Genomic DNA, 13,985 nt, shown 5'->3' on the forward strand with positions numbered 1-13,985 from the left:
GAGGTTTGCTGACCGGCATCGAGTTCCTGCCCCCCAATACCGCCCCGGTCAGAAGGTTTGGTTATCATCCAGAGACGTACTTAATAATCCATCTGCTAAGAAACTAGCTTCCCGATTCACAGGTCCGTACGAAAAAGAAAGAGTCATCAGTCCATCATCTGTCCATTTCCGCCTGCAACCACATTCCCGTGTCCACCCAACTTTTCATGTGTCCCAAGTCAAGCCCGTATTATCCAGCGAACTGCAGCTCGTTAAGGCTGCTCTACTTGAGCTTATAAGGAGTGCTCAGTCAGCTGGAAGACACCAGAGCGTTACCCTGTTGTAGGTATGCCATGACACTAAAACCATGACACTATGCTTATCATTTGGTTAGTAAAAGTTCAAAATCTGAAGTCTGGAACCAATTTCAGATGCATCAACTATTGACAGACATGGCATGGAAAATAAAGGAATAGAAACCCTTAATAATGCGGCTTTATGCCTTTCTCTGGCAAGAATAGGAAAAAGGGATAATTTTTTTTACAATAGAATTTTAATCTAGTGGTTGTTTATATTCTAAATGTTTGCAAACAACTGTGTGTGAAAATTCAATACATACCAAAAAACAAATGTTACATTATCAAAAACCATTATTATCAAAATGCTGGACTCTTTTTTTTTTCAGCCACCAGAATAAGTGGATTAAAATAAATATAAACAGTAATATCTTGTTTTTTTTTTAGTTTAGATAACAATTCGATAGAGTTACCCCCTTTGCTGAAAAACTTCATTGAGATTCTTCTTCTAGCCACCAATCGGTCCCTGTCATTGATCTGAGGAAAGTTTACTCCACTCCTAACTTATAACATTCAGTTGTGAGATGTTTTATGGGTTTCTAGACTTTATAGACTATTTCAAATCACTTAACAGCATCTCAATGAGATCAAGATCTGAGCTCTGACTCAGCCCAGGACTACATTTCTTGATTTTCCCCAAATCATTTGTGTATTTACTGGGTTGAGTATTCGGGGCCATTAACATGTTGTAGGGTTCATTTCTGCTCTAGCTTTATTATTTCACAGATGGTTCCACACTTTAAAGGCAGGCTCTGATACATGGATGGTCTCCATGCCAGGTCTCAATCTGGTAAATAACCCCCAAACAATAACAAGACCCCTCTGTAGGTCCATTAAAAACATTGAAGTATATTTGGAAACTACTTTGCCATAATTCAATCTTCTTTCACGGTGAACTTGCTTGGATGGCCAGACCTGAGCCTGTTGGAAGCTGTTTTGAATGTTCTCTGTATGTAGAATACAGTAAAAGCTGATTTCAGAATATTTTGAGACATCTTTAAGAACTACCCAGGACACAGTCAGCAACACCAGCTCCCTGCATCCACTATATTCCTGTTACTGTTGCTGTGGGATTAATTGTGTTTTGAACTTCTTGCAAGATTGCAAATTTTCTGTTGGAAGCCAGTCCGACACAGTAAGCTGTATTTTTGAAGCAACTGTTTTGCAATTCAGCTAAATGTCTTCTTTTATGTCATGTTGAGATAATCACACACATACAGACATCTGTCTATGGCGCCTGGACATAATCTGAACACGGCTGCTTGTCTCACTGTTTGCTGCTCCACAGATAATAAGATGAAGCTTAATTTTTGGCAGTCACTTTATTTCAATCAGTTAAAGGGCAACAAATCAGGACATTTCAGGTGAAAGTCCTAAAACGTCTCTTTTTAAATTGTCAACAAAAAGCCCACAGAAGAAAATCCTTACTGAGGCCATCCAACAGAAAAGAAACGTTGGCTCATCAAAATAACAGCACTACTGAGCACAGATAAGATATTATTCTTGGTCTAAGAAATAATGACTGATTATGTTTTATGATCAACAACAATTCATTGGCACATTATATCCTGGTCTTTCCATTCCTGACTGTATTATTCACCTACAATAGAAAGTTACCATATACATATATTAAAATACACAGTTATTGAGCTGTCAGCAATTTAAAAGCTTATAAAATGTCAGGTCAGTATCAAATATGAACATGTTTTCATCCATAACAGTAGAATTGAAAAAGTAGCTAAATATGCTGGTATTCATAATTGGAGCTGTTTTATACTCATCCTTCCAATCTTCAAAAGAGGAATGTGAAGCAATGACAATGTTATGAACTGAATTAAACCAAAGCATTGTGGATTATAGGAATAAGATAGGAGACTATGAAAAGGTTCTCGCTTTTAAAAGTGGCAAGTGATTCCCGATTTATCAACATTAATTATGATAGCAGACTTTTGATTCTATGCTATCAGATGTCATAAATAGCTGCCATATTTAACATTATTAGGGTGTCCCATAAAGACAGCACATGGTCCCGTTAGCAGTCCAAACTGTTAGGTGTGTCCTTAGGTCCACTTCACATGGCCCAAGTGTTTCAATACATAAGGGAGGAGAGAGAGAGAGAGAGAGAGAGAGAGAGAGAGAGAGAGAGAGAGAGAGAGAGAGAGAGAGAGAGAGAGAGAGAGAGAGAGAGAGAGAGAGAGAGAGAGAGAGAGAGAGAGAGAGAGAGAGAGAGAGAGAGAGAGAGAGAGAGAGAGAGAGAGAGAGAGAGAGAGAGAGAGAGAGAGAGAGAGATGTTTAATTAAAAAAGGATAGTGAGGGGAATGAATTCAGCCTCTTGCTCTGAATGCTCTCAGCTTCCCACCCTCTCACCCAGACGACAGAGAGAAAAGGACACCACGGGAGGGAGGGAAACGTACAGGAGCTCAGGCTGATGCATCTGTGCCTCAGCATCCATTTCACAGAGATTACAGTCAGGAGCAGGGGAGACGGCGCGCATTTCTCCCACAGATACACGGTGGTCTTACCGACAATCGGACTTATTCCCGCCGACAGTGGCAGTAAATCTGTTTATCAGGAGCGCAGAGGCTGATCAGGGCGCGCGGAAGGAATATATCCGACCACCTTAAGTTTTTTTTTTTTCTTTTTCTTTTTCTTTTTTTGGAAGTTGCGCAGTGGAACAAACAAGCAAACAAACATGGGAATGTGTGGCTGTCTGGCTGTTCCTGGGAAATTGCTGGTGGTCCTCGGACTAAAATTGCTGCTGCTCATACCTGCAGGAGTTCCAGCCAGGAGTGGAGATTCTGCACTTAAGGACAACATCACCGTGAGGCAGGGGGACAGCGCCGTCTTAAAGTAAGTCTCCAGCTGGCTGATCATCTCCTACACAGCCTGACATTGTGTGTTGATCCGTGGTGTTCAGACACAGCAAGCCCAGGACTTAAAAGAGGCTGAGGCTGGCGCTGATGGAGCACAGCCATGCTTGTTGTCATGTCTTTAACTATGTGCGACATCACGGTGCTAAACTCTGTTTACAGCCGGGCTCGTTGCCCTTGAGTGTTATTGATCCGCTTGGTTAATATCTTACTGAGGACGTACTGCTCCACACTGTGTTATCAACGATGATAGGCTGCACATTTAAAAGTTTGACAAGATTTATTCAGAAATGCAGATGGTGAACAGCTTCCTGATCTCCTGAAACTGCTTCTGTTAGTGAAATATCTTTATCGCACATGTGAAATATGTATCTAACCCCTTCCACTTACACACACACACACACACACACACACACACACACACACACACACACACACACACACACACACACACACGTTAGTAACAGGCGTTAAGGCAGCAGTGGGGCTACAATAGTGAAATCTGCCCCAGGAGCAATGCTAGAAACAAAGTCCTGTTGTTACATCTATACAGCAGGGCCGGATTATCCATAAGGCTCAGTGGGCCAGTGCCCAGGGGCACCAACCATGGGGGGGCACCACATGACACATGCTTTAAAAATATATTTTTCATAAATTGTTATATTATTTACTTGAAATTGTTGAAAGACCATGCATTATTCGTTTTGTGAACACTGATGTCACAATAATAATAAATGATAGATAAATCAAGATTTTTTTTTTTATTTCAACATTTTAAAATGAGATATTTACCTACATGTAGTTGTGTAAGTTAGTAAATAGGAAATTACATTACAGAATTCCTCTTGATTATGTCTGATGTTTTTGACGAGAGGACAGCACGGGTAAGGGGGGGGGGGGTCTTTGAGGTATAGTGCCCAGGGGCACCACATTGTCTTAATACGGGCCTGTATACAGTCATAGGATAAATTGGAATATTATTGAATAGTTCATTTAGTTCAGTAACTCAGTTCACTAAGGGAAACACATTATAGTGATTAACACATAGTGATGATGTTTTACAGCCTCTATTTCTGTTAATTATGATTATTGCCCCACCTTCAGTTAATCAAAAACAGCATTTAAGATTGGATTATTGTGTCAGACCAAAAAACAAGAACAAAAAATTCATGCAAAAATGTTAATGAAATTTTCCTTGTATGTATACATACTTGGCAAATAAGGCTGATTCGGATTTTAGATTATGTTTAATACCGGCTTAAAGGTTGTCGTTTCAAAATGGAAATCCATATTCCTATTTACTCAATATATATGACTGTCTCTAAGCTTTTAAATCTACATCACCATATTTTCAGTGTTTCAGTACTTATTACATAACACATTGTTCTGTAACACAAATCACAGTAAGTGACATGAATTGGGAGTTGTAAATGTATTTTTTATTCAATTTTATAAAATAAAATAATAAAATATAGTACCACAGAGGGCAAATTTGTCTCTGCGTTCAACTGGTCGCTTAGGGATCAGTGTGCTGCCACACTAAGTGGTGGACGGAGAACAATATGTGGTCAAGGGTCTTGCTTAGGGATCCAGAATGACGGACTGAGTTTCAAACCGGCGACCTTTGCAGCCTCTCCAAGACACAAACGCTGGGCTCGTTAGCCTCTAGGCCACCACTCCCTAGTCTAGTGGTTGATCGGTGTATCCACCACAAAATATTTGTGGTCAGTGACAATTTACGGTTAAACAGTCTTGATGACACCTAGCAGTCAATCAGCAGTTCCTGGCTGTAAGCCTTAGAAGCATCTTCTCAGAATGAAGATGCCACTGAATTTAGTGTCACAGATGGTCATTAGCAGATTGCCACAGAGAAACAAAAGGTCTGAAAGATTCCAACAAATTCCTTCAAAGTAAAGTAATTTGGTCACATGTTACATTGATGACTGTTGCATTGTTAGATTGCCGGGAGTGAAGTAAAATTTTACATCCAAGGCACTGCTAAGGGAGGTGAGAGGATCTAGAGCAGAGGTTACCAACCTTTTGGAAAAAGAGCTACTTCATTGGTGTTGTCCCATATGAAGGGCTACCGGTACTGATCTTTGAACTAGAAGATTCAGAGTTCACCTTAAATTTATGTAAAATAAATGCAGTTTTCATGCTTTGGTATACATAGTCATTTTTAAATCTATATAAATGCAAATGTGATTAAACAGGAAGAGTAACGGAATGAAATCAAGTTTAGGCTGCAGCTCACTGGTAAATTGTGCTTTTTTTTAGAACAGGCTCGTTGGCACCACATGTGGTTCTCGGGGGCTACTTGGTGCCCGCGGGTACCATGTTGGTGACCCCTGCTCCAGAATGTTACGGCAGACCATAAAAAAACACTGACTTCACATTGATCTTGGGTGAGAGGACTTGCCATGGCAATTGACCTTACCTTCAGGCACCAGATTCATCTTATTGAATTCGTCAGTTAACATTTGCTCTGGATGAGGAACCAGTGTGCTTCAGTGCTTTGAAGAAAGTAAATTCACACTGAGCAGAAATGATGACCACTAATGTGGTTGGAGATGTCAAAGAGAACACTATGCATCAGCTACTATTGTTACCAGGTGTGGCCTTAAGAGGTGGTTGTGTTGCACTCTTTGGGATTGGGTGGAGGGATGGGGTCAAGTGAGTAGACTTAGTGACTAGACCCAGCCGTCCAGACTGTAAGACAACCCATACTCCCTGAACAGCATCACTAAACCAGTTATTGTGGTACTGCATGAGTGCCACAATAACTTCTTTAGTGATACAGATGAGCTTTCTTTTATATGGATGACACTACACAAGCGTACTGAGGTCGCATCATCAGGGAATGACGCTGGAGACTGGTATTCCTTATATGAAGTAGACTGCACTTTCTCCCGACCTGATCCCTTAGAAAACCTCAGGCCTCTACCAAGTGGTCGTTCAGCCGGTTATAGACCCACACCCCACAACATTAGGAACTTCAAAGTAATCCTTAAAGAAGAGGAGAATGTCATGACTTAGAAGGCAACAAGTCGACTAGTCATGAACATAATGTAATGGATGCTCAAGGACACACAACAAGTTTGTGTGTTCCAACTATCAGGGGATCATACTGCCCAGCCTCTCTGGGAAAGTCTACTCTAGATTGTTGGAGAGGAGGGTCCTCCAATTCAGGAGGATCAATGTGGCCCATACTGCACTAAAAGGGGCCTGGTGACACCTATTCTCCATCTGTGTTGTACATAGAAAAAGTCCTGAAGAAGTCCTGCTGGCTACCTTCCACCAGATACAATAACCAACTCCTTGGGGAAAAAGAATTCATCCCGATGATGAGAAAAAGTGAGCTCTCTCTGTGCTGTATTGCCAGTGGAGGGCACCCCACCTGTTGAGTAGGAAGATGGCAAAGCCTTAGGGAAGTCAATTCCAGCCGGGAATAATAGACATTTGCAAGAAACATTTTATCCTGCTGGGTCTTTGGCATCTGTGGTAAACCACATGTCCGCTGCTGGCTCACTAGTTTATTGTTGATCATTTGAGTGCCCAGGGTCAGATTGGATCTGTCCTTCATTTCCCCCTCTTTGCCCACTCTGACAGTAGGGATTAGGACTTGTATACTTCACCAGAAGTATACAATTCTTCGTTGCTGTCGCAAGCATTTTTTTCTTTTAGTCACCTGCAAGGATATCTTAGATGTGTTCTCTAGCACTCCTTTCCATACTCCATGAATGGAAAGCTATTCCACATTGGCTGCAACAACATGGAGCGACAGCAGCATTAATAGCACATGATGTACTTGATAACAGTTGTTTATTTATCTATTTTGACACCATGTGTTCATACCATGCCAGATATGGTATGATCACATGATATGACAAAGTGTTGGAACCAAAAATTGTAAGAGGTCGCCTATGTATGTGTGTCATACATTGTGTTTTGAAATGTACATATGTTATAAAAGGGGACCAATTAAGGCCAGTAATCCTACAGTAACTTGTTGATCTGCTTCTATTCTGCTGGTTACCCATGTAAGCATTTTGCCTATAAGCACACTATGATTGGGTGCCTCTGCTTGGCTTGTGTTCAGTGTGTGGGAATTACCAAAAAGGATTATAGACAGTTTTGTGAGTGCATGTTCTCTAGGACACAGTCAAAGTGTGATAAAAGTATTTTGCCACATTTTTGAACACTTTTAACCTTTTTTTATTTTCTAGGGCATTCGTCCTCAACTATCTAGATAGTCTGACTTTGAACTGAGTTTAGATCATTAGATTTGTTCACATGGAGTTTTGCAAGTAAAGGTTATCCTGCCATATTCCTTGTTCAGGCTTTATTCTGGGAAACAGTCTAATGAAGCTATACTTGTTCAGTCTTTTCTAATTAGACTGCTGTGAATGTAAACATTTTTCATACTAACAGAGGCCTGTTTAAGGTTGAAATTATCTACCTTGGACTTCTACCTTTTGGCAACCTGTGACTCATATTTCTTACTGCTGAATAATGGGGCCAAACTCTCTGGAAAACTTTCCCAAACCATATGCTTGATTTTCCTGTTGAAACCTTTTTGTTTGTTGAGGTGCTCAAACTGCTGATGAGCAGATGATCAATGAATTTGATTGGTAACACCTGACTGTCACTTTCATGCTAAATTTCTGAGCTTGTATCTATTTATTAACAGACTGCCTCAGCATTTTGGCAGAGAAAGGAGCTGTATAATTGCAGGTTTTATTTATTCTAAGGTTTCATTTTGTTTTGATGGCTCTGAAGAGAAGAGCATAATACTTTCATGTCATATCTCAATAAAGTAGGCTACAATTGAAAATATATAAATGTTGGTAATTCATTTAACAAAATGGAGACTCATATATACATTTATTTCACACAGAGTGATAGATTTTGAATATTTATAGCGGTGAACTCTAATGGTTATGTCTTACAGCTAATAAAAAAACAAAGTTACATAAAACCCTGAATGACCCTAAAGAAGGCCACAAGCCGAAAAGTGTTGGTCTGTCAATAAAGTCTGCTCCTGAACATTCAAATGTTGCTGAAGTTTTCATCTACCAGTACATTTACCCTGTTCATGCACCTTGGAAGTTGGTGAGGCTGTGTCTTTTGGATCGTTGCATAAAACCAAACATATTATTTTAAGTACAGAAATATGGACCTACTGTCCATGTATTGTACATTAAATGGACTCAATACTTGCATGAATTACTTCATCACTGCAGCGTGGCATGGAGGCAATCCGGCTGTGGCTCTGCAGTTGTGCGAAGGAAGCTCAGCTTGCTTGCTTTGCTAGCACCTTCAGCTTGTCTGCATTGTTGCCCGTGTCCCTCATCTTCATCTTGACAGTACTCCATTGTCACGATTTGGGTTTTGTTGTTGGTTTGAGTTTGTACTTTGTTTTATGTTATCAGTTCTTCTGGCCTGCTCTGATCACTTCTGTCACCAGCCTTTATTCAGTTCACCTGCCAGCATTCTATCACCTTTTAGTCACCACCCTATTTGTCTTCCTGTCACTCCCCTTCACCAGTCTCCATCCAATCAGCTTCAGTTTTACTTCCAGCAACTTTCCCCCCCTGATCAGCTCCACCCATTCTGGTAATTAGTTTCATTCTGTTCACCTGATCTCTCCTCTACTTATACCTGCTTCTGTCTCCTGCACTCTGCCAGATCATTGTCTTAACAAACCTTTGGCGAGTTTTGTCCAGCATCCCTATTGTCTGTTGATATTACCCAATCTGCCTTTTTGACCTCTGAGCCAGCCTGAATCCTGAACCTGTTTTTCCTTCCCTGTCTGACTGCTTACTTGTTTTGCCGACCTGATTCTGCCTTTGGATTATCTGAGCTTGCCTGATCCCTGTCTGTATCCCTGCCTGTTTTGAACTGCCAAATTGTGTACCAACCTGTATTTGTTATTTGACTACGGAGCCTGCCTGTCCCTGTCTGGTCATTTTGATCTTTATGAAACCTTCTTAAAACGTACCTCTGGTCTGGTTAACTACTGGGTCCCTCTGTCTTCGTTCCTGACATCCATAGATTCGCTTTAGGGTTCAGGTCTGGCAAGTTTGTCGGCCAATTAAGCTGAGTGATACAATTATAACTAAAGGTTTCCGTGCTTTCTACAATGTGGGCTGTTGCCAAGTCCTAATGGAAATTCCCACAGATTTTCACCTGTCTTCTTTTAGGCTCTGGGACCTGATTTCCAAATAAAATCAAATAAAATCCAAAATGTACTTTCTTTTTAAAAGAGGACATTTCAGAGTCACATCCATTTTCCTTTTAGCCCAGTTAAGATGATTCAGAGGTTTCAGGAGTGACTTAACACAAACAATGTGACAGTTGTACTCCATGTCCTAGAAACATATTTTGGCTCTTGAAGCTCTGACTGTAGCTGCAACTCCACACCTGAATCTCCCCAAAACTCTTAAGTGGGCTTTGTTTAATAATTGTCTCAAGATATTAATTATACATGTGGCTTGTGCACCTTTTTTACCACACATTTTCCTTCCACTTAACTTTCAAAATAATATACCTGGATACAGTTCTCTGTAAACATCCAAGTTCTTTAGCAATGACCTTTTTTGGCTTTCCCTTCTCATAGAGAATGTCAATGACTGTGTGCTGGACAACTGCTAAGTAAGGAGAAGGCCATAACAGTCATAACATAACATTTATGTGTAAACTCTTTAGTGGTCTGATGCAATATTCAAATTTTATCTGACAAAATTTGAGGTTCATTAGCTGTAAACTATAAGCATAAAAATGAACAGATATAAATACTTAAAATACATCACTGTGTTTAATAAAGTTATATAATATACAAGATTCACTTTTTGAATTGAATTTATTCAAATAAAATACATTCTATTCATAGAGATTGCTCTGATCCTTGCTGACAGAAGCATGTGGCCAAAAAATTAAGAAAAGCAGATATGCAGCTTATCGTTTTGCTCATAGGTCATCCTGCATCAAATCCTACTCTAGATCACAAATAAAAATCTGCCTGGTTTCCATTTTCTTCCTTCTGGCCTGTTCGGCTCTGCTCTTCTGTCATTCCTGGCCTCATTCTAAGCCACTGCTGACTTGTCTTGACTTTCACTGATTAGTAGCCCTCAAGGGAGTTGTTTTGTTTCTTCTGAAGCCATTACTTTAGTGGTTTTCACTCTGTATTTTGGAACATTGCTATTTTCCTTTTTAAGCCATTACCTGTGCTTCTCTCAATTTGGGAGCCAAAGTGAGCCAGAGAGTTGACAATGCAGTGACCTGGGGCATCAATACTCTGCACAATGTGTCGTGGGGCTAGACGATAATTCAATAACGATATATATATATATATATATATATATATATATATATATATATATATATATATATATCAATCGATAGATGTGTGGTTCAATGAAAAACGGGGGTCAATAAAAAGTTTAATAAAAGAACAGTGCATTTTACCCCATCATGTAGGTGAATACTACAGTCATTACACCCTCCCAGCCAATCATAAACGCAGACTCAGGAAAGCTCTGTCACCAAGCTTCAAGGAGTTCAGAGAGCACAGGATCTTGTTTTCTTTTCTTAAGACTATTGTTTTGGTAAAAAGTTTTCTGAATAAAGGGTTGTGTTTGAATCCATTTATTTAAAAATAGATCATTAAGCAACAGCATAAAATGGCCAGGGCTGCACTTAAAATATGTTCAGAATTCTTTTTTGATAGGTATCGATATCAATCATTCTGATTTCTAATATGACAATATGCTTTTTTCTATATTGTCCAGCCCTACTGTGTCTAACTGGTTTGTCAGTGAAGGAGTCACACAGTCCAGTAAACCATACTTTGTCTCCACACATATCTTTGAGCCTTTCCTGAAGCAGGAAGAGCTGGATAGTGTTATAACAACTACAAATAAATAAATAAATTGTCAGGAACTAGAGAGACAGAGGGACCCAGTATTCAAGCCAGACAAGTAGGTATGATCCAGAGGGTTTAATAAAGCGATCTTGACCATACAGGGGCAGGCAGAACTCAGTGGTCAGAATGACGGTACACAAAACAGGCAGGAATACAGACAGGGATCAGGCAAGCTCTGATAATCCAAAGGCAGAATCAGGTCGGCAAAACGAGTAAGCAGTCAGACAGGGAAGGAAAAACAGGTTCAGGGATCAGGCTGGCTCAGATGTCAAAAAGGCAGATTGGGTCAATATTCACAGGACTGTCAGAAAAGAACGCTGGATAAGACTCACCAAAAGGCTCGACTTGATCTGGCAGATTGCAGGAGGCAGAGGCAGGTATAAGTAGGGCAGTGAGCAGGTGAATGGAGTGAAACTAATTACCGGAATGGGTGGAGCTAATCAGGGGAAGGGAAGTGACTGGAAATAAAACTGAAGCTGATTGGATGGTTACTGGAAACGGGGAGTGACAGGGTGGTGACTAAGAGGTGATAGAATGCTGGCAGGTGAACTGAATAAAGGCTGGTGACAGAAGTGATCAGAGCAGGCCAAAAGAACTGATAACATAAAACAAAGTACAAAGTCAAACCACACTACAACACAAACTATTCCATAAACCAAAACTAATACAGAACCTAAACCTAAGACTAAACAGAACACAAGCTATAATAGAAACCAAACAAGAAAGAAACCAAATAGAAAACATGAATCATGCCATAAATAAAACATTCTCACGCCTCTTGCTTGCTTCTCTGGGTGGGAATAATCCCTGCAGAGTCAGCATATGATTGCATTGTCCACACAATTTGACATCTATAGTGCTGGCATGCACAGAGCAACCCGCGGCTGAACCTGTGATGCTTGTGATGGCTGTGATGGCTGTGATACCTGTGATGCAGTGATACTTGCCTGTAAGGGGTGTTGTCACTGAAAAGGCAGCGATGCAAAGGCTTGGAAGGACAGTGTGCTGTAGAGGCTCAGTCGCACAGGGGAGGGCCAAGAGCCATGGACTGGAAGCAGAAAAAAACAGCTGAGAGGTTGATTCCTATTTGATGCACATATTGGATTGGTTGGGTATTTTCAAATTAGTGTACACCTCAGTATTTGTTTTTATCTAATCAGTCTTTGGATAATTTTGGCAAATTACATCCCAAACTGTTGCCTATGATTATTATGTAAATCCATATCTATGGTTCAGTTCATACCAATATGAAAGCAATGTTAGCATCAGTGATATTTGGAACTCATGGTCGCTTCCCATGCAATCCTTTCTTCTTCTCTTAGCTTTTCTCATCGGGTTCATCACAGGAAACAGTATGCACATTCCATTCCAACCCATACACACAGAACGTGTAACAGTCCACTGTTTTTTCTATCTTTACAGCCCTAATGTTGGCCCTAGTTTCTCAGAGGAACAAAAAACATTTTGACCAGTTAGCAAGGGAAGCCAGATTTCTGCCCGACCTTCCACTTGTTATTTGAACCTGTTATCTACATATTTAGCCACTGCTGCCCGTGTAAAGAGCTGTGGCAGGAATCCTTACTGCAATCATTTCATTTAAAGCGTGCCAGGTACATTTAGTTGCAGAATGAAATATTTTCTGTGAGGTTACCATGCTAATAGTGTATCCCATGAAGTGTGTCCCATCAGGACAGGACGGGTCCCCTTTACCCTGCTTTCCCGTCGAAAAAATTTGACCAGCAGACCAGATCCATAGTTTTCAGAATTCGGGTGATATGAAGAGAGAGCTCAGAAAGACAAGACACAGCAAAGCAGGGACAGAGCAGGGGAGGAGGGGGAGGTGGGGGAGCAGCAAGAGCAGCAGGAAAATGCCACCTCCTCCACCGAGAGAAAGAACAGCCCCTCTGCACATCTGCACCTTTAGAGTGTTTATGGGAAGATCTCCCACAGCAAACTTGTCCACCCATGTCCTTATGAACCTTTCTTTGTGCACTGATGGAAAGGGCCATTCCCGAAGTGTACCTCGTCAAGACACTGCTCAGAATGTCATGGTATGCCGAAGCTGTTCCTTTCACTGGAATTAAGGGGCTAAGCCTTATTCCCCTCCATACCAGACTTCACACTGGAATCAATGCAGTCAGGCAAGGACCACCCTCATAGCACCTGTCAAACCTACACTCATCCACTGGACTGCCAGACAGAGGAGAATGATTTTCCACTCCAGAGGTCACATCTTCATTTGTCTAGAGTCCAGAAGCGGTGGGCTTTACACCACCAGATGTGACATTTTCTATTGCATTTGGAGATGTAGGGCTTGGACCCAGCTGCTACGATTTGAAAAACCATCACTCTGTCCTTTACCTAATTTGAAGGCCATATTAGGCTTGTTGGGCTTTAGCTATTGTCTTTACAGAAAGCTGGTAACCTCTGATCATTATCCTCCTCAATATGAAGGTTTTATGTTGCCTACCCCTTCATGGTTGCTGTCGTTACCAATGTAACTAATGTTTAGTATTTTTTAATTGTGAAACCTTTATTTATACAGGTACACAGTCAATTTTGAAGAGTAAATTTTTTCTCCAAAAAAGACAGCATTTGGTCCCAGTCCAAAAAGAGTAAAATTTACTCCCATCATAGAGTTAAGTTTTCAGAGGTATTTCTACTCTATCTAAAGTTCATATATTACTCCACAAGATTAAAATTTACTCAATTTAGTATAAAGTGAGAACAACTCCAACACCATTTCACTCAATACAGAGTTGTATTTTACTCTGTAGAGTAGTAACTGCCTCAAAATAGATGTCTAATTCTATTGATTGAGTTGAATTTCACTTAAATTGTAAAATGTTAAAATGT

At 40.5% G+C, this 13,985-nt stretch overlaps 1 protein-coding gene across 2 annotated transcripts in view; it reads left to right on the forward strand.

Moving 5' to 3' along the window:
• The first annotated feature begins 2,613 nt into the window (after positions 1-2,613).
• The window catches only part of opcml (opioid binding protein/cell adhesion molecule-like), a 315,450-nt gene continuing 304,078 nt past the window's right edge, over positions 2,614-13,985 (forward strand). The window contains exon 1 of one of the 2 annotated variants that reach the window (XM_036143492.1): positions 2,614-3,185. In XM_036143492.1, the coding sequence (XP_035999385.1) occupies positions 3,028-3,185 (158 nt within the window). In that variant the 5' untranslated portion in view covers positions 2,614-3,027. The remainder of the gene's footprint in view (positions 3,186-13,985) is intronic. The other variant, XM_036143491.1, reaches the window with a different exon arrangement.

Source organism: Fundulus heteroclitus, chromosome 11 (assembly GCF_011125445.2).
Source record: "Fundulus heteroclitus isolate FHET01 chromosome 11, MU-UCD_Fhet_4.1, whole genome shotgun sequence".
Taxonomy (NCBI): Eukaryota; Metazoa; Chordata; class Actinopteri; order Cyprinodontiformes; family Fundulidae; genus Fundulus; species Fundulus heteroclitus.